Below are 25,161 nucleotides of genomic sequence, written 5' to 3'. Positions count from 1 at the left end.
ACGAACAGATATCTCTGTCAAAATGTGTTTTGAAAATGCAAATGTGTTATCTCTGCTATCTTATGCCATCGTAGGATCTGCTTGGAGATTAATACTATAGTCGTATAGTCACACCGTGTTTTGTCACTACATTTGCCGTTTATGGTGTCTATTTTGAAAATTTGGGCATCTTGAGTGTTTTATCCATCTATTTTTTTTCCTCCCGCGCTCATTAAATTTGGATTTTGCAGGGGATGTCATCCATAAATTCACTTTCTGTGGCCTTAGTACGAAAGACGATACACTGCATTTCAGAACTGCTACGGATCGTAATGTATTTCCATTTCCAATGATAGCTAGCGTTGTCTGTCAGCCTTCTGGAACTAGTCATTGTCATTACGCTAGTAATAGTTTAAAACTTCTGATCGCAAGAATTCATCAATACTCAGATCCGTTATAAGGTATCCTAACCTGTGTGAGGCAACATCTGAGCGATGAAAATATTGTTTTCCAACGCGTTCTTCTGACTTCTGTTGAAATAGCAAACTGTGATTGTTGATATATCGATCTACAATTGATATCTGTATAATTTGACTATGGTGTTGACAATACCAGTGTCCCGATGCCTTTCAGTTTTACTTTGTTAACAGTACTTGTTGAATTTCTTCGGCTGAAATCTTTATAAAATAAAAAAATCTTTATAAAAGAAAAAAGAGAGAATCCCTATTGATCAAGCCTAATTTCGTCAGGACCGTAATGGCAATCACAACATTTTCCAGGACCAAACGCAACTAAGGTACATATAAAGTCAAACTAGAAAACTATAAAATTATCCATCAAAACCTGTTTTTGATACCTGCTTGTCACGAAAAAGAAAATATTGCCAATCCCTTTGGAATGTCCTCACGATCCTAATTATTAATATCGTATTCCCTACTCAATTAAAATACTTGATAATACGTGTGTAAAACATCATGCGAGTTGGCACACATCAGAGTAGGCGACAGCCACATGCTTCGCTCGATCTAATTCGGACGCATCGCGGCCCGTGAATGGCCTTTATTTTACAGGAAAATAGAATTCGAGAAAATGTTGAAAACACATTAGGAATGCCAGGTTCATACAAACAAAACGTCGTCACTTAAATGTATCAAAAGAGACTGTTGTTACTCGTGAGTGGCACATTTACAGTCACCAGGTTATCATTACCAAAAAGGCTAACTCTTTTACCTTTCTGTCATAATCAAAATGATTTCCGCTCGATGTAGGGTAGTAATGAGACAGCGAAATAAATCCATCACGTGTAGAAGCCGCTCTTTTTTCTTTCCAAATTATTCACTTTGCCTTTTTTTGTGTCCAGATTCTACAATGACGTCTGTGTACGTTTGTCTTGATTCTCATGTTGGGCCGAATCACAAGGAAAAAGAAAGCAATGGTTTTAAGTTTTGCAACACAGCGGGACGACAGCTGGGTTAATCGGAAATTCACTAACTTCTGATTAACATTTACCGTTACGTTTTGTTGTAAGCTCTTTGGATTTGTTTCCAATCGGTAATCCGCAAAACGTTTCCTTGTGATCTGTACTGTACAAAATAAAGAATAGACTATTCCTATTTCATCTAAACAGTATCAGAACACTCAGCCGAAAACAAGCAAGAAACAGGAAGAACAGGACGAAACAAGGAGAAACTTATGGAAAGCACGATTTGTGGAAATCGTGGCTAGCTGTCCGGATGCCATCACGCAAACACATATTCTCCCAATCTCGATCAGTACTTGGTTGTCGATGTCCTTGTGTCCAGCAGCGTAGTTCAAGTTGTCAGTATACGTAGTAGACCTGGATATTTCATTTTTCTCTAACGTTTATGAATGCCTTTATTTCCGTAAAACTACTACCGTCGTCTTTTAAATATGTCCTTAAGCCACCGTCACAAATGAGTATTAAATTGACCTCAGCCGGTGTATTGGCGAGCACCCAATGGCAGTGGGCATCTTCAGCCGAAGAACGAACGACGTCCTGGCGATAACGCGTGCTTCGGACAATTTTTAACAGCTCGGCCTACTTTGTCCGGTGTCTGGAAGCTGCGAGTAAATTCAGCGAGACCACGCTTAGCATGAGAGTTTGCTCTATCGCACAATTCCTGTTAACATCATTATTGTTAGTGTGTCCGCCCCCCCCCCCCCCCCCACACACACACACACTTATGAAGTTGATTCAAATGTTGGCTTTTTATCAGATCGAGCCTAACTTCGTCCATGTCAAAGATTGGGGGGTTTGGTTTCTAAGTTCTATTGTTTTAAAGAGATGCTACCACCTCGTGGGGTATTTATAATCATTAGTTTTCGACAGGCTTCGCCAGAGCCCCATCCAGTTTGTGACGAGGCAGATTTTCAGCGAAAAATACGGTCGACGCTCAGGCAATTTTCTCTCGACGGGCTCTAGCCGATCTTGAAATTCGGCCGGCGTTCGCTTGAATTGTGCTACAGGCTTAAGTTAAAGAAAACTTTGAAACCGCTCCGAGGTTGGCCTTCTATGCCAAGGTGTGCGCGTTTTTTTCAGAATCCCTTCCGAGAGCGCTTGATATACACATGTTTACTGATTAGGCCACGTTGATTTGATTATATGGATGACATCCGCGCTCGCACCAATTTTCGGCCATTTCCAAAAAAAAAAAGTTTTCGACCACACAATGAATTGTGCAAAGTAGCTGTAAAATGAGCACAAATATTCCGTAGATTGAAAAAAAAAGTATCAGAAAACAGATAACTAATGCCATAGAATGCCAAAATGAATCTAAAGTCAAAGAATAAGATATGAAAGGACAGAAAGAAAAAAATCTATTGTTGGTTGGGGGAGGTACCAGTACAGAAAATTCAGGACCAGAGGATCATTTCTAGGTCCGGACATGAACCTGGACCTGATTGTCTGTGGAAACTTGAGAACTGGCAATACTCAAAACAATGGTAATTGGTCAATTTTGCTACAAAGGAATCTGTTTGGTGGATAATTGGACTCCCACTGCATTTTAAAAGTCCATCTCCATGTAATAAAGGCTAATTGTCTCTGTACCTTTGACTGTAGAAACTTGGTGCAATTGACTATAAACTCTACTTGGCTTCGCTCTTGTTGTCTTCTTGGCCCCCCGGTTAGACCCCAAATGGCTGCCGACATAGTGTGTCCATTTTGTAATTGGTGAAACCTGTTCCTCTGTTGTTGTTTTTTTCATGTCTGTTTTGATCGGATTGGTCCAAGAAGAAAAAAATGTTTTGCACCCGTATGATGTACTGGTCCCTACACCTAACTGTTGGTATACCATGCTATGTGTGTTCAGTCCTATGTTCAACCTTCCTGGCCACTTTGATTTCATACTGAAGGCAACTTTTTTTTTTGGCCAAACTTTTTTTTTATTCGCTCGCTCGCATCAGTTTTGGAGTTCCCGGAGGATGTTATCCATATAATCAAATCAACATGGCCTTATACAATGGTCAGTTGAGAGTGTCGACTTTGATATCTGCTTGGAGAATAAAAACTGCACAACACCGCTCCCTGCACCGCTGAAACCCTTCTTGGTAGCCTCAACCAGGCCTTCCTACCCGGGGGTGCGGGGGGGTCGTAGAATTTGGGAAAAAGTTGGGAAATAGGCAAGGGGAGTCAGTTTTTCATGTTTCCTCGGCCGAACAAACCCTCTAGTAGCAAAACTCTCACGGCAAATTATTCTCCCTATAACGGCCAGCGTAGACAGACTACCTGCGTGCTCAAAATAAGTCCCGTTGTTACATCTGCTTGGAGACCGTCCTGTACAGATTGGACAGGGATCTCTTCGAATTCGGTCTTCCTGTCTTGTCACACTGGTGTGTTGTTTTTTCTCCACCCCCCGGGGGTCTTGCCTGCCCATATGTGACCGAAGTGGCGGGAAACAGTTACTCTGAGATGAAGCTCTGTGCAAGTCGCTGGACCGAATGGCGAGGGAAATCGTTCTGTTTCACCATGATGGAGTATAGAAGAATTACTGCAGCGGCCGGTGGACAGCTGATGAAACAATTCTGACGATGTGAAAATTCCCAAGGTCATCTGCCGTCAGACCAAGTGAGGTTTTCATTTCTTTGCTTTTACAAGGGAGGGGGAGGGGGGCATAATGTTATTTTTTTTTACTACCAAACATTTCCATCTTCACAGTAAGAAACTTACTTTATTTCTACCCTGGGTGTGGGTATGATTACATCGAGTGAAATGACATATCACATATGCCAAGAGTGAGTTCTATATATTATAGGATCTTGTAGTAATTCCCCTGTAGTTAGTTGCTAGCTCGTGTACATATATGGCGGGAACACATGCCGCGTTGATATTCATCTGGTTGAAATTATAAGTGTTCTATCGGCATTGCTGAAATACATACAAGTTCTGCTTGTTGCTATTAGAAATACCGACAGGCTAATTTTTGTACACAATCTTGAAATATTTCGTTGGCAGATATAATTTGAACCAAGGCAAATGGATCAAAGTTGTATGACACCATCAAGGATGTATACCCCAAGAACGTTGGAATAACATGTCTGTGCCCTGCTTGTAAACTTATCCACATGTATAATATATTACGCAGCTTATTGTGTATTTCGTTACTTCATATTTTTTCTTGTTCATATTATAGGTCTTGTTTAATAACGTCCTATAGACAAAACGCGCGCCAAAATGTGCGAGATCTAGCACCGATGCAATCAGGGACGGTGCGATTTTGTAGTGGCCTGGGATCCAGCCCGAGTCTCTTCTGTCCTCTCACTCTCAGCAAATATATTTTGCAGAGAGGACAGAAGAGACCTGGGAGCTGCTGGATACCAGGCTAATTTGTAGCGGACGGGGTCCTGTGCGTCGAGGGTGGCCATGGGGTCCCATTTTTTCAGGACTCGCTTCACATGGCGAAGAGATTTTACCCAGGTCCCCCCAAGTCGGAAAATGACTACACGGCCCTGCCGTAATCGGTAATGACATAAAATTTGTCCATTAGAGACCAGGGCTCGAAGGGTCAGCTATTCACGTCCATTCCACATTAGGGAGGTACGTACTATTAAAGTACTATTGAAGATAATATATACTAGTACCCCATTTTCTCACTACCTCTACAACTGGCGTCTCAGTAAGCAAGGTATTTCTCTCCAGTCAGCGGTTCGGCTACGGCTTGTTTTCGGTGTCTTTTTTTTTTTTTTAATCTGTTTATTATCACTCCTTTGTCTTTCTTTTTGTCAGTCTGATAGACCAAGGTTGATGTGCCTCACTTGTCTACATACGGTTCCATTGAGGGCCCTGTTGCTCGGAACTTCACCGGTAATTTTGTAGTCTTCCTGACTGATCAGGGCGTGGTTGTTGTACTCAGGACTAACACAGAACCAAATAGTAACACATGTCTAGCTTGACACTGACAGCAATGAATTCAATCTCAGATTTATGCAAAGAAAAAAAATCGATAAGTTTCTTCTACACCCTGCAGCGACCTGTCACTATAAGATCCTAACCTCTGCTTGGGGGCAGCTAGCGCCCGCAGGCCCGAATATGTTTGTATTATTTTTTTCTTCTAAAGGAAAAACAACAACAACTGTGGTCCGTAGTCCTGCGTAAAACAGTTCCTTTAATTGTTATTAATCGACTACGTTTCCCTCATGAAGGTAGATGAACTGTTGTTAATTCTAATTTGACAAAGATTAAGTCGTACCACTTCTCTTATGAACGTTCATTTTATTTTTAGCATGTACAAGAAGTTCTAGTTCTTCAACTAGAACAAGAAGAAGTAACTTTACTAGTTCATGTGTGCTCGAGTAGGTGCCTCGACCACGTTAGACAGCCTCATTACCCCCCACTTTGGGTACCTACTGGCTGCAAAATACACCCGATATTATTATTATTATATCCACAACACGAGAGATCGACAAACAGGTCTGCGAAGCGGTCCTGTCAAATTTGATTTATGGTCCTTTTTGCCGCCAGTCCGACACATGATCAAGGCGGCGCGCCGCGGACGCTGCGTGGGAAACTTGAATGTAGTCTGAATGATGCGAACTTGTTGCACGGAGTTCTCACGCTGAATGAAGGGTACTCGAAATCACACTTTGTCCTATAGCTACTATTCAGGGATTTTCAGGGCTTATACTAGGTCCGTGTTTTTGGTCAGGAGGTAGAAAGGGGCTACGAGGTGTGGTTGAAAACGCCAGGCAATACCATGATGTATGCGGGGAAGTGCGGTTTGAAAAGACAGTGTTACGGGCTTCCGTGGAATCGGCACAACATTAGTGAAAGGGCTGCAGTATAACTAACGTTCGCGCAATCCTTGTGTAATATATATGTTCTCTTGCGAAATTTTTTGGGCAGCATTTTCCATCACAGTTGCAAATTATGAGGTAGCACCCCCCCCCCCCGGCGGCTAGAATGGTGCCTTCTTGGTATCAAATGACCTTTGACTCGGTTTGCCGCGAGATGCAGCGGGATGTTTACAAGTGTGATCAGCATATGGCTCGAGTCGGCGGCGCGCGAGCCGCGCTGCTGGCGGTGGCTTGCAGAGCCGGTTAGCGCTGCTTCGTGTTTCACGGCTACGTTGGGAACTATGCAAAGACTGCAAAGAGTCTGTAGTTTACATGGATGAACTAATCGATCTTTGCATGGTACCGCACAGCGTACAGGCTTGTCGATCTCCGCCTCGATCGTGTTGCACGGCCATGCTCGGAGGGAAGAGTTTATACTTTTATAGTTTATAAACTCGGAGGAGTTAATAGCTTACATATTAACTCCATGATCCACGCATGTTTACCACGCACAGGCAGATCATCGCTAAGCTTGTTTAAACAACAAGAATCTTTATGAACGCAAGCAAGTACAGCGACCTCTGTAAATAATACTAGGTACATTATTTGTATTTATTATACTCGCAAGAACCGTAGCTACAGACTTTCCCGGTAAGGCCAAGGAGTTCCTTGGTAAGACTTTCGTGGTAGCGCTAATTACAAAACACAGTAGGAAGTCACAGTCGATTGGAGACGGCACGTGTATATAGCCGTGTTAGGGGTTACCATATTTGGCTGAATCTGACTCTGTTCCAACGCAATCCGGTTACCTTTGACCAAGGAGGTTAGCCTCCTTGCTTTGACCGCTTTCTCACAACACGGCCGCGCTGCGCCGGGCTTTGCCGGTCCGTCCTCTCCCCGTCCCGTCCAGCCGCGCTCGAACGGCCGCGGCCCGGCCCCGCAGCGATTCCCGCGCGCTCGCAGGCCGTTTGCGCTTTTCCACATGCTCTCCTGGCTAGCAGATCACGGCGAAACAGCACTGTGGTGGGCGTGATCCGAAACAAGTTGGAAAGAAGTGCGGGCGGTGTCAATTAACGCCACGGGTGGGGCAATTGAAAATGAGACATTCTCCCGGCAGCGCACATGTTTCAGTTTCTGCTCGAAATGTCGCGTTTCTCCCGGCCAGGGGGGCATCCAAAGTGAGACAATTTCCCGGCAGCGTACATGTGCAACTTTCTGCTCCAAATGTCGCATTTTTTCCGACCAGGGGGCCAGTCAAAACTGAGACATTTTGAAAATGTCTCAAATCCTTAATCCGTCAGATTAAAATTGTCTTATTTTGGCCGAATGTCTCATTTCTGAGCTGGTAGTGTTCGTCCCCTGTGGTTTCTTCAGTTTAATTCAAAGTTTCAAGGACACTAAACTGAAGAAACCACGGGACGAATGAGCTGCTATCATTTTTCCAAAGTTGACGTGGGGGTCACATCGGGTCAAATTCTCGCATTAATAATGACAAAAATGGCTGGCCAGTGGCTTTTATGAATGGAGCTTTGTCTTTGAAGCCCTGGTGTGGATTATCTCGGGGCTTCTGCAGTTGTTTTTTCGCCCGTCAAGGCAGGTAAGTGCGTTGGGAATCTAGGGAGTTCAAGAATCCGGCGCTACGGGCAAGAATAAAGGCCCAGTGAACACATGTTGGATCCGTTGAACGAGTGGAACCTGGACGCTATTTGACAATAGCGTCCAGTCCTGGGCTAGGCGCGGCATGGCAGAACATAGGGACGCGAGGGTCCGGCATCAGAAACAAGTCCGTTACTCCAGAAAAAGCGGGTAGAGTGTCTCCAGAAAGGCATCAGAATAATCCTAAAGACTTCTCCTACAATACTTAGTAGGATATATCCCTGTTTACGGCCGTTTTCCGGCCCAAAAATCGCCATGAAGCGCACGGCTCGTTTCGCCCGTCACCGAGTCCGCCATCTTGGCTGGGCTGGCGTGGCTGTGACGTCATCGCGTGTTGTTGTTTGTTTCAGGCTGGCAGGTTTTGCGGACTCATGCCCGGCTTGGATTTGCAAATCGCGCTATTTCTGTTGAATACTGCGTGTTGAAAGGTCGATGACCCCGCATTTTACCGGAAGTAAGCGGGGAATGCAGACCAAAACCCGGCGATTTTGGCTCTTTTACGGCCCCTGAAGGGCAAATACGTTACAACTACAATAGATATATGATTTTTAGAGTGAACCCATGGTAAAATTACTCATGGAATATGGGGAAAACGGTCAATTTGTGGAGATAACCCCCTAAACTAAAGCTTCAAATTCGGCCGAAACGAAACGGTGCTATTTGAGTCCCCCAGGGCTGGGGGCATCGGGGGCAATAAAAATTCATACAAAAAAATTTGTTAAAAATCAGTACTTGTAAATATGATAAAAAACGAATTTGTATGGCTTGCCATCACTATTATGGACATTATACCAGAGATTCCATTGACTTTTTTCCAATCCCCAGCCTGTGGGTTCATTTTTTCTGAAAATGGGCATGACCCTATAATAATTGATGACGTCATCATGACGTCATAAAAATCTGCATAAATTACCAGCTTGCAATAAGACACTTTATGACAAAAACTTATAGTCCATACTTTAATGCAACATGTACTTTTTGAAGACCCCAAAAGTCCTCAGCAAGGGTTTTCTCGGACCTTAAGACTTACCTATGTCGGTGTAGAGTTGTTCATAGTTAAGACTTACCTATGTCAGTGTAGAGTTGTATATAGTTAAGACTTACCTATGTCGGTGTAGAGTTGCTCGTAACTTACCTATATCAGTGTAGAGTTGTTCGTAGTTGTTGATTTCGTGGGTGTTCATGCCATGAATGAGCTGCGTTTTCTCCATGGCGTGTTCACACTGGGCCAGCTGTGCCAGCATGCGCTGATAGGTGGCGCTGCTGCACAGAGAGGGAACGGGGGAAATGATTTAAAAGCACAGTTACTGCAGTACCGACATGTGCTGGTAGGTGGTGCCGCTGCACAGGGAGGGAACAGGGAAATGATTTAAAAGCACAGTAGTACCGGTATGCGCTGATAGGTGGCGCCGCTGCACAGAGAGGAGAAAAGTAAAAATTCATGTGAAATGAAGCATTGCAGGGCTGGGTGCACTAATATGTAAGAAGGAAAAAAAAGTGAAGTGATTTGAAAGCACAGCAGTACCGGCATGCGCTGATAGGTGGCCCCACTGAACAGGTCAAAAGCCTGTCTACTGAGTTTCTCTCATTACATGAACTTACTTCACCGTGAGTACACTTGAAATAAAACTACATCATGTAAAAATTGCCATTAAGGATAAGGTTAAGGGTCAGGGATTAAGGTTAAGGGTCAGGGATTAAGGTTAAGGGTCAGAGGTTAAGGTTACCTCTCCTCGTCTGACCCCGGCGCGTTGCACCACTTCATGAAGGTTTTCATCAGCGTGCTGATGCGCTTGTCGTCCCCGATGCCGTCCCCGTCAATCAGCAGCCGCTTGCGGATGATGTCATCTGCAGAAAACACATGGCAAATCAGTTAACTTAAAGGGACGTCCATCCACAACATATGCAGATAACATCATCATCAGCCGCTTGCGGATGATGTCATCTGCATAATAAACATGGCATCAATCAGTTGCATCAAAGTCTTCTCACACTGTACAATTATACAATCACTGCAAAAGCAAGGGTTTAAGTTTCTTATACTGTGGCTATGCAGTGTCCTGACAGTCCTGATATAAAACAGAACAGCTAGTGGTCTGTTACTCCTACTGTAAACAGTTGCTGCTGGCATCCAGCCATCAAAGTGTGTTTATCAACTGCTGCAGAAACTGTGTTATCTGGCACAACTGCGTTTATCTGGCACAGGCAGCCTGCACTGTGCAGGAGCTCTCTTCAGCTTGAGCTTTGCCAGTCGGTCCGGATATTTTCCCTCCTGACTGTGGTTAAAGATGGGTTCAGCCTTTCTCCTGCAGGTTTCTGCCTTCGTGGCCGCCCTGTGTGCGGCGCAGCTGGCGCGCACAGCCGGTCAGGTCCTGGAGCCGCCTGCTACCGGCACTCCTGCCAGTTCCCAGGTGTGTATCTGGTCCAGTCGCATGTTATGCTACACCAGCCTCCTGAGCTACATGTAGAATGAAGCCTTCTCCATGGGTAGAGGACCGTAGAGGCCCTGCCTCGTAAACTACAAATGTAGATCGGCTGTGTATTTGACAGGCCAGGGCTCTAGCCAGCGTCCGTTTTTCCGTCAATTGACGGAAATTTGCTGCGTGTGACGGAAAATTTTTTAAACCAATCCGTCAACCTTGACGCACAAAAGCCAAGTTGAAGCTACAGGCAGCTTGGGGCCGCCGTCAACGGCCGTAAAAGCCACACACTGTTTGTTTTGCTATTGTTGACGAAGTGTGTAGGCGCTCTTTAGCATACGATAATCTCATTAAAAACCCGTTTTTCAAGGTCTCGGTTCAGTCTTTCTAACTCATGGAAGAGTGTTTTCGCGATTTTCGCGACAATGGGAATTGGCCCTGTGACAGGCTTTGAGAGGCTTCATTTTGTCCATTAGCTGTGTATTTGATTGCAGCTGCGTCACTCACCCATTTAATTTGAGGACTGCAGTGCAGTGTACAAGCGATTGTCTGCACTTCATGCCAAGTTTTTATTTATTTATTGATCTTTAGGGTAGTCCCTTCAGTTAACGTAGTAACTGATTTCCAAGGGAGCCCTATAACAATAATAATAACTCAAAGTACAAAAGATAACTACAAACATAGGATTGAACATAACAAAGCAATAATCCAATTCGGGTTTGTAAATCATACAAGCAACTTAGGAAAACTCAAAAGAATAACAACTCATACTTAATAACAAAAACAACTCAAGATCACAAACTCATAGGGTCATTGGACGGTCATTGCGGTCAGATTAAGTACAAAAAAACAAAACATAGCTTTTGAATGAAGCTTAACCAAGAATGCAAGATGTTTTACATGTTATTGCACGTCCAGCTCAGCCCCTGCCTGTGTGAGGAGAGGGTGAGGCAGCAGCTGATGGGAGAGGTGACGAAGCTGTCAGAGAAAACTGACGGGAAGCTGGACGGGATCCAGGACTCTCTCCTGAGGATGGAGGAGGTTTCTGCACTTTTCTGTGTTACACCTCACCGTCCCGCTAACACATACACACACCACATACACTAACCACATACACGCACCACATACACACATACACACACCACATACACACACCACATACACACACCACATACACACACCATAAACACACACATGTACTTCTTACTTACTATAATACCTAACCATGGTGAGATGCCTGGGGAGTGGGGTAGTGGCACAGACCTACAGTATAGACACACTGACATACATTTCTGCACACAAAGTGTAACAGTGAGAATAACCTGTCCTGTCCTCCTGCTCAGCTCCTCCTCAGTCTGCATGCCCAGCTCTCCTCCTCCCAGCAGCATCAGGACCAGACTAAGGAGGCGCCAGGTGTGCAAGACACACCCACACGTCTTCCCAACACCCCCCACAGGGACAAGACACCAGGTAAGAGTCTTACCAGCCAAGACACACCCACACGTCTTCCCAACACTCCCCACAGGGACAAGACACCAGGTAAGACAGTCTTACCAGCCAAGACACACCCACACGTCTTCCCAACACTCCCCACAGGGACAAGACACCAGGTAAGACAGTCTTACCAGCCAAGACACACCCACACGTCTTCCCAACACTCCCCACTGGGACAAGACACCAGGTAAGAGTCTTACCAGCCAAGACACGCCCACACGTCTTCCCAACACTCCCCACTGGGACAAGACACCAGGTAAGAGTCTTACCAGCCAAGACACGCCCACACGTCTTCCCAACACTCCCCACAGGGACAAGACACCAGGTAAGACAGTCTTACCAGTCAAGACACACCCACACGTCTTCCCAACACTCCCCACTGGGACAAGACACCAGGTAAGAGTCTTACCAGCCAAGACACGCCCGCACGTCTTCCCAACACTCCCCACAGGGACAAGACACCAGGTAAGACAGTCTTACCAGTCAAGACACACCCACACGTCTTCCCAACACTCCCCACAGGGACAAGACACCAGGTAAGACAGTCTCACATACGTACGTGGTTCTCCCATATATAATACCGTATATATTATACCCACAGAACGTCCTGCTCCTACCTGTAGCCACTACAATGTACATCCCACTGAAGGTGTGTGTGTGTGTGGGGGTGTGTGTGTGATATGTTAAGTTAAGAACTACAGAGTATTTAGTTCTGACATGTTCCATCTGACCGTGACAGAAACACCTGCCGAGGACTGTTCCCAGCTGTATCTCCGTGGTTACCATCTGTGTCACCATGGTTACTTGATTCTGACATGTTCCATCTGTGACAGAAGCACCTGCCGAGGACTGTTCCCAGCTGTATCTCCGTGGTTACCATAGTAATGTCTGTGTCACCATGGTTACTTGATTCTGACATGTTCCATCTGACCATGACAGAAGCACCTGCGGAGGACTGTTCCCAGCTGTATCGCCGTGGTTACCATAGTAATGTCTGTGTCACCATGGTTACTTGATTCTGACATGTTCCATCTGTGACAGAAGCACCTGCGGAGGACTGTTCCCAGCTGTATCTCCGTGGTTACCGGACAAGCGGAGTGTTCACCATCAGCCCGCAGACAGGCGTGCAGTTCCGCATCTGGTGCGACATGGAGACTGCAGGTGCGTTACCATAGTAACAGCTGTATTACCATGGTTACCACACAAGCGTCATGTTCACCTGTCAGCCTGCCAGCTTTACTGTTGACTTTGTGGATCTCCCCAGTGTGAGTGAACCCTTTCTCTGGGTGCTCTGGATCTCCCCTGCTAAAGTTGACCTGATTAGTTAGTTAATCTGGTTAGTTAGTAACCTGGTTAGTGAACTAGTTAATGATGTATCTGGCGCAGGCGGTGGCTGGTCGGTTATCCAGAGGCACGTGGACGGTTGTGTACTGTTTAATCGGATGTGGGACCAGTACAAGTGTGGGTTAGTTAGCTGGTTAGTTAACCTGGTTAGTTAACCTGGTTAGTTAGCTGGTTAGTTAACCTGGTTAGTTAACTAGTTAATGATTGTTCCTGGTGCAGGCGGTGGCTGGTTAGTTATCCAGAGGCGTGTGGACGGTTCGGTGCTGTTTAACCGGACATGGGACCAGTACAAGTGGGGGTTAGTTAGCTGGTTAGTTAAACTGGTTAGTTAACTAGTTAATGATGTATCTGGCGCAGGCGGTGGCTGGTCCGTTATCCAGAGGCGTGTGGACGGTTCGGTGCTGTTTAACCGGACATGGGACCAGTACAAGTGGGGGTTAGTTAGCTGGTTAGTTAACCTGGTTAGTTCACTGGTTAATGATTGTTCCTGGTGCAGGCGGTGGCTGGTCAGTTATCCAGAGGCGTGTGGACGGTTCGGTGCTGTTTAACCGGACGTGGGACCAGTACAAGTGGGGATTCGGGACCGTAGAGGGGGAGTTCTGGTTGGGGAACGACAAAATCCACCAGCTGACGGCCCGCGGCGACGCCCGGCTACGGGTCGATCTCACCGACTGGGAGGGGAACACTGCATACGCGGAGTATAACACCTTCAGGTGAGAACACTGCGTATAACACCTTCAGGTGAGAACACTGCGTACACGGAGTATAACACCTTCAGGTGAGAACACTGCGTATAACACCTTCAGGTGAGAACACTGCGTACACGGAGTATAACACCTTCAGGTGAGAACACTGCGTATGTGGAGTATAACACCTTCAGGTGAGAACACTGCGTACAACACCTTCAGGTGAGAACACTGCGTATAACACCTTCAGGTGAGAACTCGGCATACGCAACACTGCGTACGCAGAGTATAACACCTTCAGGTGAGAACACGGCGTACCCAGAGTATAACACCTTCAGGTGAGAACACGGCATACGCAACACTGCGTACGCAGAGTATAACACCTTCAGGTGAGAACACGGCATACGCAACACTGCGTACGCAGAGTATAACACCTTCAGGTGAGAACACTGCGTACGCAGAGTATAACACCTTCAGGTGAGAACACTGCGTACCCAGAGTATAACACCTTCAGGTGAGAACACTGCGTACGCAGAGTATAACACCTTCAGGTGAGAACACTGCGTACGCAGAGTATAACACCTTCAGGTGAGAACACTGCGTACGCAGAGTATAACACCTTCAGGTGAGAACACGGCGTACCCAGAGTATAACACCTTCAGGTGAGAACACAGCATACGCAACACTGCGTACGCAGAGTACAACACCTTCAGGTGAGAACACGGTGTACGCAACACTGCGTACCCAGAGTATAACACCTTCAGGTGAGAACACTGCGTATGCAGAGTATAACACCTTCAGGTGAGAACACTGCGTATAACACCTTCAGGTGAGAACACTGCGTACGCAGAGTATAGCTCTAAATCTCTAGTAGTATTGGTATCATATTGTAACTGTCTCCCCATTCTAGGCTGTCAGACGAAATGAACAACTACAGGCTGCAGATCTAGTTACTGTGCTCTTTGGGACCACAGCCGCTCTTGTTGGAGATTAGTGTACATTACTAGTACATGTAAGTAACTTTGCCTGAGTTGTTTAACGGCACTACATTCTGCCTGTTCTAGGCTGTCTGACGAGAGGCACAAGTACAGACTGGAGATCTACGGCTACTCCGGCACCGCAGGCGACGCCATGACCGGGAGCGACCCCAACAACGGAGCGCCGTTCTCGACGCTGGACCGGGACAACGACGGTTACTCCGGGATATCGTGCGCTGCCGGGTACGGCGGGCAGGGCGGCTGGTGGTTCCATAACTGCGGCCAGTCGTACCTGAACGGGCGCTACCTGCGGGACTGCGGCTTCTCGTGTCCGTACGCACAGGGCGTCGTCTGGAGCGAGTGGAAAAACTTCCACTACTCCCTCAAACACGCCTCCATGAAGGTCCGACCAAACAACTTCCAAATCAGCAACAACAAAAACTAAATGGGATCAGCGAACCAAAATAGTTGAAATTCCACCATGTGAAAACAGCAAGTGAATCCAGAAATAACAAACAGCTGAGATGCCTCATTTAGCCATCCTTACTGATAATTTGATATCTTCAATTTGCTGTATTATTACTATTAAGTATACAGCTCTACCGTTAGTGCCAAGCTGCAACTTCAATGTAGGTCTAAGCGTTATTATGATTTGATGCCGATGTCAACAAAAGAAAACAATGAAATAAAAATGATGAAAACAAAATGGAAGCATTGGTTGAAAGAGAGTGGGTCTTATGGCTACATAACTACCCATGCATAAATTACTCAGGAATACCAGCCCATCTTTGCCATATACCGACATATACAACTACAAGACCCCTTTTTTTCCACGTACGATCCCTGGGTGGAATGCCCTGCCTGGCACGGTTGTAAGTGCTCCCAACGTTGAGTGCTTCCGCGCCTGGCAGGCGGCCTGCCCGCCGGGACCTCACCCCCCCCCCTTACGATGCTCCATGCAGGGCCATTTGGGGGTATTCTGATGTAGTTGTACTAGATGTACTCTAGCCCAAGTCTAGGACTCTAGGACAGGGGGGCAGCCTTTTAACAGATGGTCAGAGGGGTGTGCGAAGTACATGTGTGGTAGCAGAACACAGTTTTTCACCTATGGGGATTTATATACCAGGTTAAAGGGGCATTCCAGTCTACACGGGAGTGTTATTTTTCGATAGATATTAATTCTAGGAAGCGATAACTGCATTACTACTTGACATTATACGATAAAGTACCCAGTTGCTCCACATGCCTCAGATCAAAAGCATGCTTTTTGAGGCATGTGGAGCAACTGCCACAAACTCCCAAAGTACCCTCTAATTGAATCCTATGGCTGAATACAATGCAAAACTTTTAGGTAAGGTTACAAAACTAATTTCAGCTTCGCTAAGAAATCTCGTCTTGTTCTTGTATTCTTTGCTATCTTATGAGCAATTTGCCTTCTTGGTGTGCTTAGCGTACCTCATTTATCCCGAAAATATGTACGATAAACAAAGTGTCTATGCGTATAGGGAATGCATGGGTAGGGTCTGTATGGGTTTAGTGAGTGTCATTATTGTTTTATAAAACACACATCACGTAATTCATTTCAAGGTGAATTCCACAAAATTCGGCTGATTACATGTATGTATTCATTGACACATTATCTATTGGAAAACAAGACTCCCTTCTGGAGTGGAATGCCCCTTTAAGGACCCCAAAGTGAGGTGGTTCGACGACTCAAAAAATATACCAATTAACAGGGTGCAAAAGTAATTAAAACAAGAATTCAATATGTTGGAGTTCAGGGTAGAATCTACAAAATATGTGAAAATGAGAAAAGTTTGTCTGCTCGTTTTCCCAGAAAGAACACTTTGAAATGACCCCCAGCGGAGGTCACCATACTGCAGCCGACACACTGAAGTAGCGGGAACCGGATTCATGCGCGAAATTCTACCCAGCCAAACAAACATCGTAACCCAACTCATACAAGCCTCAAGACCTACATATTCCTCTAATATCCACCACAGTTTCCGACTCGCTGACGTGCACAGAAAAATTTCTATGGCTTTTCAAGAACTGCGACGCCCTATTTTGTTCCCGTTCTACTTTTGTCCACGGGGGTCGCCCATAAATACTGTGTTATGCGACCTTGTTTGAACCTTTACTTATTCATGAGAAGCTCAAATCGGCCAGCAGTCCGCTTTTTACTGAGGTCACGAGGGAGGTAAGGGTCAGATTATACAAAAGACATCAGTATTAACGTTACATTGAGTCCTAATAAATCTATCAAAATAATGATTAAGGGTTCGACTCAGGACTGCAAGGTCTGAAGAGGTATGGGAATTGGTGTTTATTCGACGTTCCTATTATAATAATAGGGACGTCGAATAAACAAAATTTTTGGATTGGCCCAATGCCCCCTCTCTTTTACTGGCAAGCCGGGCAAATAACGTGTACAAAAAGTTGAAAACTGTCAACAAAGACTAAGACCCACGATCGCCCCCCTCCCCCATAAATGTAGGTGCGACAACAGTACACATTGCGCAATTAGTCGGCGCCGAATAAAGGTCCCGGTTTCACATATGAGACTAACACACATTTCGGTACATTTGGTGTTCACTTCTGAGGGAACGGAGCTGAAAATTCAGCAGATATAAAACTTTGGTCAGAACTTACCGTCTGACATGGAAGCCGCCATGATGCCAACACCACACACAGGCAACAAAATATGCGCGATGAGTCTTAGGGCCAGTTTCTATTGAGTAGGTGGTACTGTTTATCTATTAACTTGATAATTTGTCACAAATATTAAGAAAATAACCAAAAAAAGGTTCTTAAAGGGTTTTAAAGTGAGTCATATTCCTATTAAGGAGTAAAATTTAGTCTCATCCGGTTAATTTTGGTAGGGTGTATAGGGTCGTGGTAATTGCCGTAACTTGGCCCGTTGCTGTGGCGCCGAGCATGAAAACCTGAGAATCATTCCTCAGCAGCGACAACAACTTTCCTCCCGCCCTGCTGACACTGTGGAACTCCCGATCGGACACTAGCCTCTCCTGGGCACGTTTCAGTTGTGTTCACGCTCTGAGGCTTTGTCGGGAAAGTTTTGGTCGGGTTGGTTTGAAGGGTCGCCATGGAGTTTGACACGGTTCGGCTCTGAGGAACTCGGAAGACCTCGGCTCCGAGGAACTCGGAAGTCAGACGACAGGTTCACCATCTGTGGCCACCTCCTGTTCCTACCCACGGTAACGTATGTTTTGGTGTTTCGTTTGCTTTATTTGAGAAAGACAGAGAAGAGGCATTTCTCTGGCATGCAAACCTGTTAGCGTCAGATATGTTGATGTTTGTATAAGTTTGTACGGTGACTTGTGTGCCGGTGTTCAGCACAGAACCCGCCTATAAACCTGGTATCCAGTCTACCGGGGGTTGGCCGGGCTCCCCTTGGGACAGGAGAAGCTTTCCGCCGCCGGGGAAATCTTGACTTTAGCACCTGGAACTAGTTTTACGCGGTAGGAGTTTCGATAAAAACACTACCGGGGTGTTGCGAGCTTCCCTGCCCCGCAGAAAGCCGGCCAACCCACGGTAGGCCAGATGTACCCGGCCCGCCCCTTCTCACTCATTAGAACGTTATCTCATGAACCTGTGAACAACACTGCACAGACATGTCAGACGTGTGAAAACGCCTGCTGTATTTCTCCACCAATCCCCACCCCGGGAACCTAGCCAGGCCTGTGTTTACTTAGCTGTTCTAAAGCTGCCACCAGGGGTCCTTGTTGCCACTAAAGTTAGCTCCTTCCAAGGAGGTCACATAACCTTCGTCAATCTTCAGGCAGAAACAATCCTGAAGTTTGATAAATATTTGTGACACGGCCGTATCTCATAGTCTGGTGACATGTTTGTAAACACCATTCTTGTTCTTTTCACTCTGCAGTCTTAGTACCCTTGTTATGACGACTTCAAAAGCTCAAGCAAGCACACTTGAGGCGTAACTTATGAAAACACTAGTCTTAAACCCTTAAACTGCCAGAGTTTCAGTCCTATAAAATGCTTCAAGTGCCAAAGTTGGTCGCTGACTTCCAAAAAGAAACCCCCGAACAAGGCCGAAGTCCCTAACTTCCGGGGTTCGTGCGCTACGAGCGCGCAAAGCTGCTACTTCGGGGGAATACGCTATCCCGGATATATCCGGGTGCGGCACACAGGACATGTATATGTGTGCCGGATATATCCGGGTTTGGCAGTTTAAGGGTTAATACATTGTATACTGGAGAAAAATTCTATTTCCAACTCACAAGCCAAAAAAAATTGTTCAGTGCACTTTACTGTCCATTCTTGAGGAGTTGGCAATTGAGCTTTTTTTATAGATAATATAAGTTAACGTTAAATCTTGATTGCATGAGTGAGTGAATGAACAAGTGTTTCATTGATTGAAGAATTGAGAGAATGAATAAATGAGTGAGAGAATGACATGATGTAGGTGTAATACTAGTTATAGGTAAAAGTGCCCAGTCCAAGTAAACAGACTACAGAGTGTGAGAATGTCTGCACACGGTGGTGTTATGTACACTACAGGTATCTATAACTGTCAAACAACCTTTACTACCTGTCATCATTGATTACCACCTGTAGCTTCCGGAATAAAGAACAATGTAATTTCTTCTACACTTCCCAGAATGATCCAATAATATTACATACGATCGTAGAGGAATGAGTTGGTAAGATTTGTTTCCTGCGGATAATTTATATGTAACGTTAGATGCAGAAAACAGCAATTCAAGCCATGCTTTTTGTTTCCTGGTTCAAATCTCTGGGTCCCAGTTTCTGTGTCTGAAAATTGTCTTTATCGTTTGACCATGAATAATTGATAGAACTGCTGAAGTCCATACACAGTTTCACAAGCCTTTTGGACCATGTAACCTCCCAGTACACTGCAGTGCACAGCGGATTACAATAAGGGTTATTGTAATTTATTTCAGAATAAAGTCAAAGCAGCCCTCAGGTGGACTCGGGGTGACCTGTCAGAAGCCACTAGTAATAGTAGTACACATGTACTACTGTCACAGCCATTTTCATTCACTGATGAAGAACAGCGGACGCTGTTTGAAACGTCTGATTAAAATCTTACATATATCCAGTAGTATCGGCTGATTCAACTCCAATTATGGTATTATCCTGGATGACTAATCTTCACAAATGTAATTATTAAAGTTACATTAGTAATTAGTACAGTGTTCAGCCCACTGACCTGGTGACCCTAGGTGGGCATACAATACCTGATTGACTTGTACAGGTGTCTGACACCTGTAACCTCGGGCATTCCTTCTGTTCTTCTTGTACAGGTGTCTGACACCTGTAGCCTCTGGCACTCCTTGAAGTCCTTCTGATCGGGTCTCACTGACTCACGCGCATCCTTCACTTTCACAAAACGTCACTAAAACACTGTCACACTTGCAAGTTGTTCAATGCATTCATGGCTCAGGACTGTTCCATCCTTATTGACGTCACACTTGCAGTTATAAATGCATTCATGGCTAATAATAATAATGACTGTTCAGTCTTTATTGAAGTTTAACAATCTAGTTATTGTCCCTGACTGACTTGTGTTAACCTGATGCTGTATTGTCCCAGTCTGACTGACTTGTGTTGATGCTGTGTTGTTTTCTTACGGATAATGTTTTGACATCTCCTGACGTCTGCCATGGATAAATAAAATCTTTGTAAAGACTGTTTTTCTACCCTTTTGTCTGTCCTTAGTTTTACATACCAGCCTGGAACATGTCTGTATCCCTTCCCACTCGCATAGTAGAACCTGTTGTTGCAATTAAACTCTACAATGTCATACGTTTTCAGCAGTACTTACTAGTAAGTTAGCAGTGTTAGCTTACAGCTTAGGTGTTAGCTACTGTGCTGTGTATTATAACAGATCATCTGGCAATGTACTCTTCATGAGTGTGACTACTAGAAGTGTTTGGATTATTAGGCCTGTAAATCAATGGATATTCTATAAAGTTCAAGCAGCAACTAGAGGAAAAGTACCAGTACTGCCGCCTGCTATTTGTGTTGTTGGTAAGATTTGGGGCTGGTAATGATTTATGATGACTGTTCCCTCCTTGAGTCCTTCCCAGGCTGGCCATGAGGTGACGATCATGACTGGGAGCTCCTAACGACTGTTTTCTGCCCCTCCCAGGTCGATGATGTCGCAGTAATGGCGGAATCCTTGTACGCGATTTCCGGGAGCTCCTAATGATTGTTCCTAACGACTGTTTTCTGCCCCTCCCAGGTCGATGATGTCACAGTAATGGCGGAATCCTTGTACGCGATTTCCGGGAGCTCCTAATGATTGTTCCTAACGACTGTTTTCTGCCCCTCCCAGGTCGATGATGTCGCAGTAATGGCGGAATCCTTGTACGCGATTTCCGGGAGCTCCTAAGGATTGTTCCTAACGACTGTTTTGTGTCGTTCTCAGGTTGATGATGTCACAGTAATGGCGGATTTCTTGTACGCGGTTTCCGGTAGCTGCTAATGATTGTTCCTAATGTGTCGTTCCCAGGTCGATGATGTCACAGTAATGGCGGAGTTCTCGTACGCGGTTTCCGGTAGCTGCTAACGACTGTTCTGTGTGTCGTTCCCAGGTCGATGATGTCACAGTAATGGCGGATTTCTCGTACGCGGTTTCCGGTAGCTGCTAACGACTGTTCTGTGTGTCGTTCCCAGGTCGATGATGTCACAGTAATGGCGGATTTCTCGTACGCGGTTTCCGGGAGCTGCTAACGACTGTTCTGTGTGTCGTTCCCAGGTCGATGATGTCACAGTAATGGCGGATTTCTCATACGCGGTTTCCGGGAGCGGGAAGATCCGCGAGCTGGAGGCGGAGCTTCAGCAGGAGCTGGAGGACCTGAAGGCCGACATCGAGGAGAACGAGCTGCTGTCAGGGCAGCCCAGCAGGAGCATCAGGTAAACAATAAACAAACAAACAAACAAACGTATCAGACATCGAGGAAAACGAGCTGCTGACAGGGCAGCCCAGCAGGAGCATCAGGTAAACAATAAACAAACAAACAAACAAACGTATCAGACATCGAGGAAAACGAGCTGCTGACAGGGCAGCCCAGCAGGAGCATCAGGTAAACAACAAACAAACAAACAAACAAACAAACATGTTCGTGTATCAGACATCGAGAACGAGCTGCTGACAGGGCAGCCCAGCAGGACCATCAGGTAAACAACAAACAAACAAACAAACAAACATGTATGTGTATCAGACATAGAGAACGAGCTGCTGACAGGGCAGCCCAGCAGGACCATCAGGTAAACAATAAACAAACAAACAAACAAACAAACATGTACGTGTATCAGACATCGAGGAAAACGAACTACTGACAGGGCAGCCCAGCAGGAGCATCAGGTAAACAACAAACAAACAAACAAACAAATGTGTACATGTATCAGACATGAGGAGAATGAACTGCTCTCTGGACAGCCCGGCAGGGTAAACAATAAACAAAGAAACAAACATATGAGGTGCACTGTACGACTTACAGTACACTGTAAGCACAAGTACGTGTATCAGGTATAACTGCTCTCTAAATAACCCAGCAAGAGCATCATGTACAAAGTCGTGCACGCTGCCCATAGACTCTAATCACATCATTTTGTGTACTGTACCATGCAAGTGAGCTTCTATCATGTTTCATGACAGCCATTTCTGCTGATTTATTTGCCAGGAAGAGTGCATTTTCAGATCTGGGTTTGATGACACTGAAACTTGCTGTGGCCATTTCTTATTCTTTCCTGGGCTGTAATAACTAATTATAGAGATAATATGATAAAGCTTTTCAAACCCAGGGTGTTACTTAAACTTAAAGACCTGCCCTGTTCCCTGTTTCCCTGCAGTTCCCTCCCACCCATGGACTGTAAACACACATGTACTGTTTCACACTGTTCCCTGTTTCCCTGCAGACTGTAAACACACGTGTACTGTCTCACTGTTTCCCTGCAGTTCCGTCCCGTGGCCAAAGAGTCATGAGCACTTCCGCAGGGAGCGGCAGCTGGCCTTCGACAAGGCTCTGCAGGTAACAACTTACTAATGTTCACAGTTACTGTAGGTTCTGCAGGTAACGGCTTATTCATGCTTACAGTTACTGTAGGCTCTGCAGGTAACAACTCACTAATGTTTACAGTTACTGTAGGTTCCTACATGTAGGTTTTACACTAAACTTCGACAAGGCTCTGCAGGTAACAAGTCTTGCTAATGCTTACAGTACATGTAGAGTAGGTTCTTTAGGCCTACATGTAGGTTCTATATGAAACTTCCACAATTCTCGTATTTATTTATTTATTTATTTATGTACAATCATGTATCAGCATCATGTTTTAAACCAGACTATTTCATAGGCTTCTAGACAAGGCTCATCTTTGTACATTACTGCAAAATTCTGGTTAGATTTTCACCAGAAAACAGCAAAAGGGCACACAGTCTGGTTTTATGTATTTGAGAAGTCTTAGCAAATTTCAGTGAATTATTTCATTAGATTTGGTAATTATGGGCCCAGCCATTCTAATTGTAAATCTCACAGAAGATTGCCACACCCTACATTCATCATGGCACGTTCCTTATTACAAATTACATGCATGTCTGTGACGCTGCCTCCAGCATCTTATGTGTCTCTTGTTGCTAGGTTACGGGTGCACGCCCACTCCTGGTCCAAGCAGATGTGCTGCAGGAGGAAATGGAAGGATGTCTGAAGAAGGAGCACACAGCAGAGAGCCTGCCCCTGCTGCTGCACCAGGTAAACACTCAGGTGTTCTCAGGTGTCAACTCAATCAGGTACATGTACACGGCAGAGAGCCTGCCACTGCTGATGCACCAGGTAAACACTTAGAGGTGTTCTCTCATTCAGTGTGAACACAGTCATGCAGCTGCACCAGGTAAACACTCAGGTGTTTCAGGTGTTAACACAATCAGGTACATACACACAGCAGAGAGCTTGCCTCTGCTGATGCACCAGGTTACTTTCATTACAGGTAAGCGGGAGAGAAACAGGTGTGCGGGAGAGAAACAGGTGTGCGGGAGAGAAACAGGTGTGCGGGAGAGAAACAGGTGCGCGGGAGAGAAACAGATGCGCGGGAGAGAAACAGATGCGCGCGAGAGAAACAGATGCGCGGGAGAGAAACAGATGCGCGCGAGAGAAACAGATGCGCGCGAGAGAAACAGATGCGCGAAAGAGAAACAGATGCACGAGAGAGAAACAGAATTGCGTGGGAGAGAAACAGATGCACGAGAGAGAAACAGAATTGCGTGGGAGAGAAACAGATGCGCGGGAGAGAAACAGTTGCCCGAGAGAGAAACAGATGCTAAACTAAAGAGTAATCCCAAATTAGAACTAAGAATAGATGGAACAGACATTACACATGTAGAACAGGCTGAACTGTTAGGTCTCACTATAGACCAACGTCTCACATGGGGATCGCATATTGACAAAATGAAGAATAAAATGGCAGGCATACTAGCCACAATAAGACGACACAGGAAATACTTCACAAAAAGTACATTGAGATCTGTTATTCAGGCTCTGGTTTTGTCACACATGGACTACGGCTCAGTGCTGCTATCCTCTGCACCACAGACACACATAGATGGTCTTCAGGTGGTCCAGAATCGCGCTGCTCGCCTGGCCACAAACAAGCCCTTTGACAGCAACCTGGAAGACCTACACATGCAGTTAAAGTGGCAAACCGTTAAAGAAAGACTCTTCACAAATACTGTATGTACATTCCACAAAATTGTTAAGGAAAGGCAACCCCAATGCATCTTCAAGCAATTACAAACAATTCAATCCACACATGAGCACCACACTAGGCTGTCTACTAGAGGAGCATTCACTCAATCAAAACCCAAAACAAACGCTAAAACAAGGACATTTGGCTACAGATGCATCAAAACCTATAACACATTGCCAAACACAACGACATCATACAACAACATTGAGTTCAAATCTAGGATAAAAGAGCTTGCGAAAACACGAGACAAAAGACAACCCCTGAGCACATGGTGGTAATGATTTTTATATTTCAGTACATCTAAGTTATATATTTATGTTGTGTTATTAGTACACTTTTGATTGGATTGTGTTTCAATCAATTAAGTTAACTTCTTCTGCTATTTATTATTCGTTATGTATGATCACTTCTTTATTTTGACCTCTGACCTCTGCTTATTATTTTGCTTATTATTTTACGCTAATTATCCGCTTTTGATGTTAAGTTGTTTCTTTTGCATTTCATGTATTTCATTTATTTTTATTATTATGACTCCAGGAAGAGTAGTGGCATGATTTTATGATG

The 25,161-nt window shown here is 45.2% G+C and overlaps 3 protein-coding genes across 6 annotated transcripts in view; 2 read left to right on the top strand and 1 right to left on the bottom strand.

Moving 5' to 3' along the window:
- The window catches only part of LOC118415247 (THO complex subunit 7 homolog), a 53,236-nt gene extending 35,558 nt beyond the window's left edge, over positions 1-17,678 (bottom strand). For 2 of the 3 annotated variants that reach the window (XM_035819686.1, XM_035819684.1), the window contains exons 1-3: positions 17,500-17,661; positions 9,654-9,774; positions 9,062-9,189 (exon numbers count right to left, since the gene is read on the bottom strand). In XM_035819686.1, the coding sequence (XP_035675579.1) occupies positions 9,062-9,189; positions 9,654-9,774; positions 17,500-17,521 (271 nt within the window). In that variant the 5' untranslated portion in view covers positions 17,522-17,661. Of the gene's footprint in view, positions 1-9,061; positions 9,190-9,653; positions 9,775-17,499 lie in introns of all 3 variants that reach the window. The other variant, XM_035819685.1, reaches the window with a different exon arrangement.
- On the top strand, positions 11,675-15,553 carry LOC118415248 (ficolin-2-like). 2 transcript variants are annotated; one of them, XM_035819688.1, is made up of 4 exons: positions 11,675-11,816; positions 12,780-13,001; positions 13,681-13,897; positions 14,935-15,553. In XM_035819688.1, the coding sequence occupies exons 2-4, from the start codon at positions 12,989-12,991 to the stop codon at positions 15,290-15,292; spliced, it is 588 nt and encodes a 195-aa protein (XP_035675581.1). In that variant the 5' UTR covers positions 11,675-11,816; positions 12,780-12,988; the 3' UTR covers positions 15,293-15,553. The 2 variants fall into 2 exon arrangements, with proteins under 2 accessions (XP_035675581.1, XP_035675582.1); XM_035819689.1 differs by lacking the exon at positions 11,675-11,816 and adding an exon at positions 12,101-12,165.
- A 114-nt stretch (positions 17,679-17,792) lies between the features above and the next one.
- The window catches only part of LOC118416421, a 59,859-nt gene continuing 52,490 nt past the window's right edge, over positions 17,793-25,161 (top strand). The window contains 4 exon segments of the mRNA XM_035821518.1: positions 17,793-18,065; positions 21,368-21,771; positions 22,817-22,889; positions 23,496-23,606. Of these exon segments, the coding sequence (XP_035677411.1) occupies positions 21,632-21,771; positions 22,817-22,889; positions 23,496-23,606 (324 nt within the window). The 5' untranslated portion in view covers positions 17,793-18,065; positions 21,368-21,631.

The sequence above is a fragment of the Branchiostoma floridae genome, chromosome 5, assembly GCF_000003815.2.
Source record: "Branchiostoma floridae strain S238N-H82 chromosome 5, Bfl_VNyyK, whole genome shotgun sequence".
Taxonomy (NCBI): Eukaryota; Metazoa; Chordata; class Leptocardii; order Amphioxiformes; family Branchiostomatidae; genus Branchiostoma; species Branchiostoma floridae.
The sequence above is the reverse complement of the archived record's forward strand: the minus strand, read 5'-3'. Positions and strand labels throughout refer to the sequence as shown.

Bases quoted from the DNA above. Each gene is read 5' to 3' on its own strand.
- LOC118415248 (XM_035819688.1), top strand. The intron at 13,898-14,934 runs GTGAGAACACTG...TGCCTGTTCTAG, and splicing joins GCGGAGTATAACACCTTCAG to GCTGTCTGACGAGAGGCACA.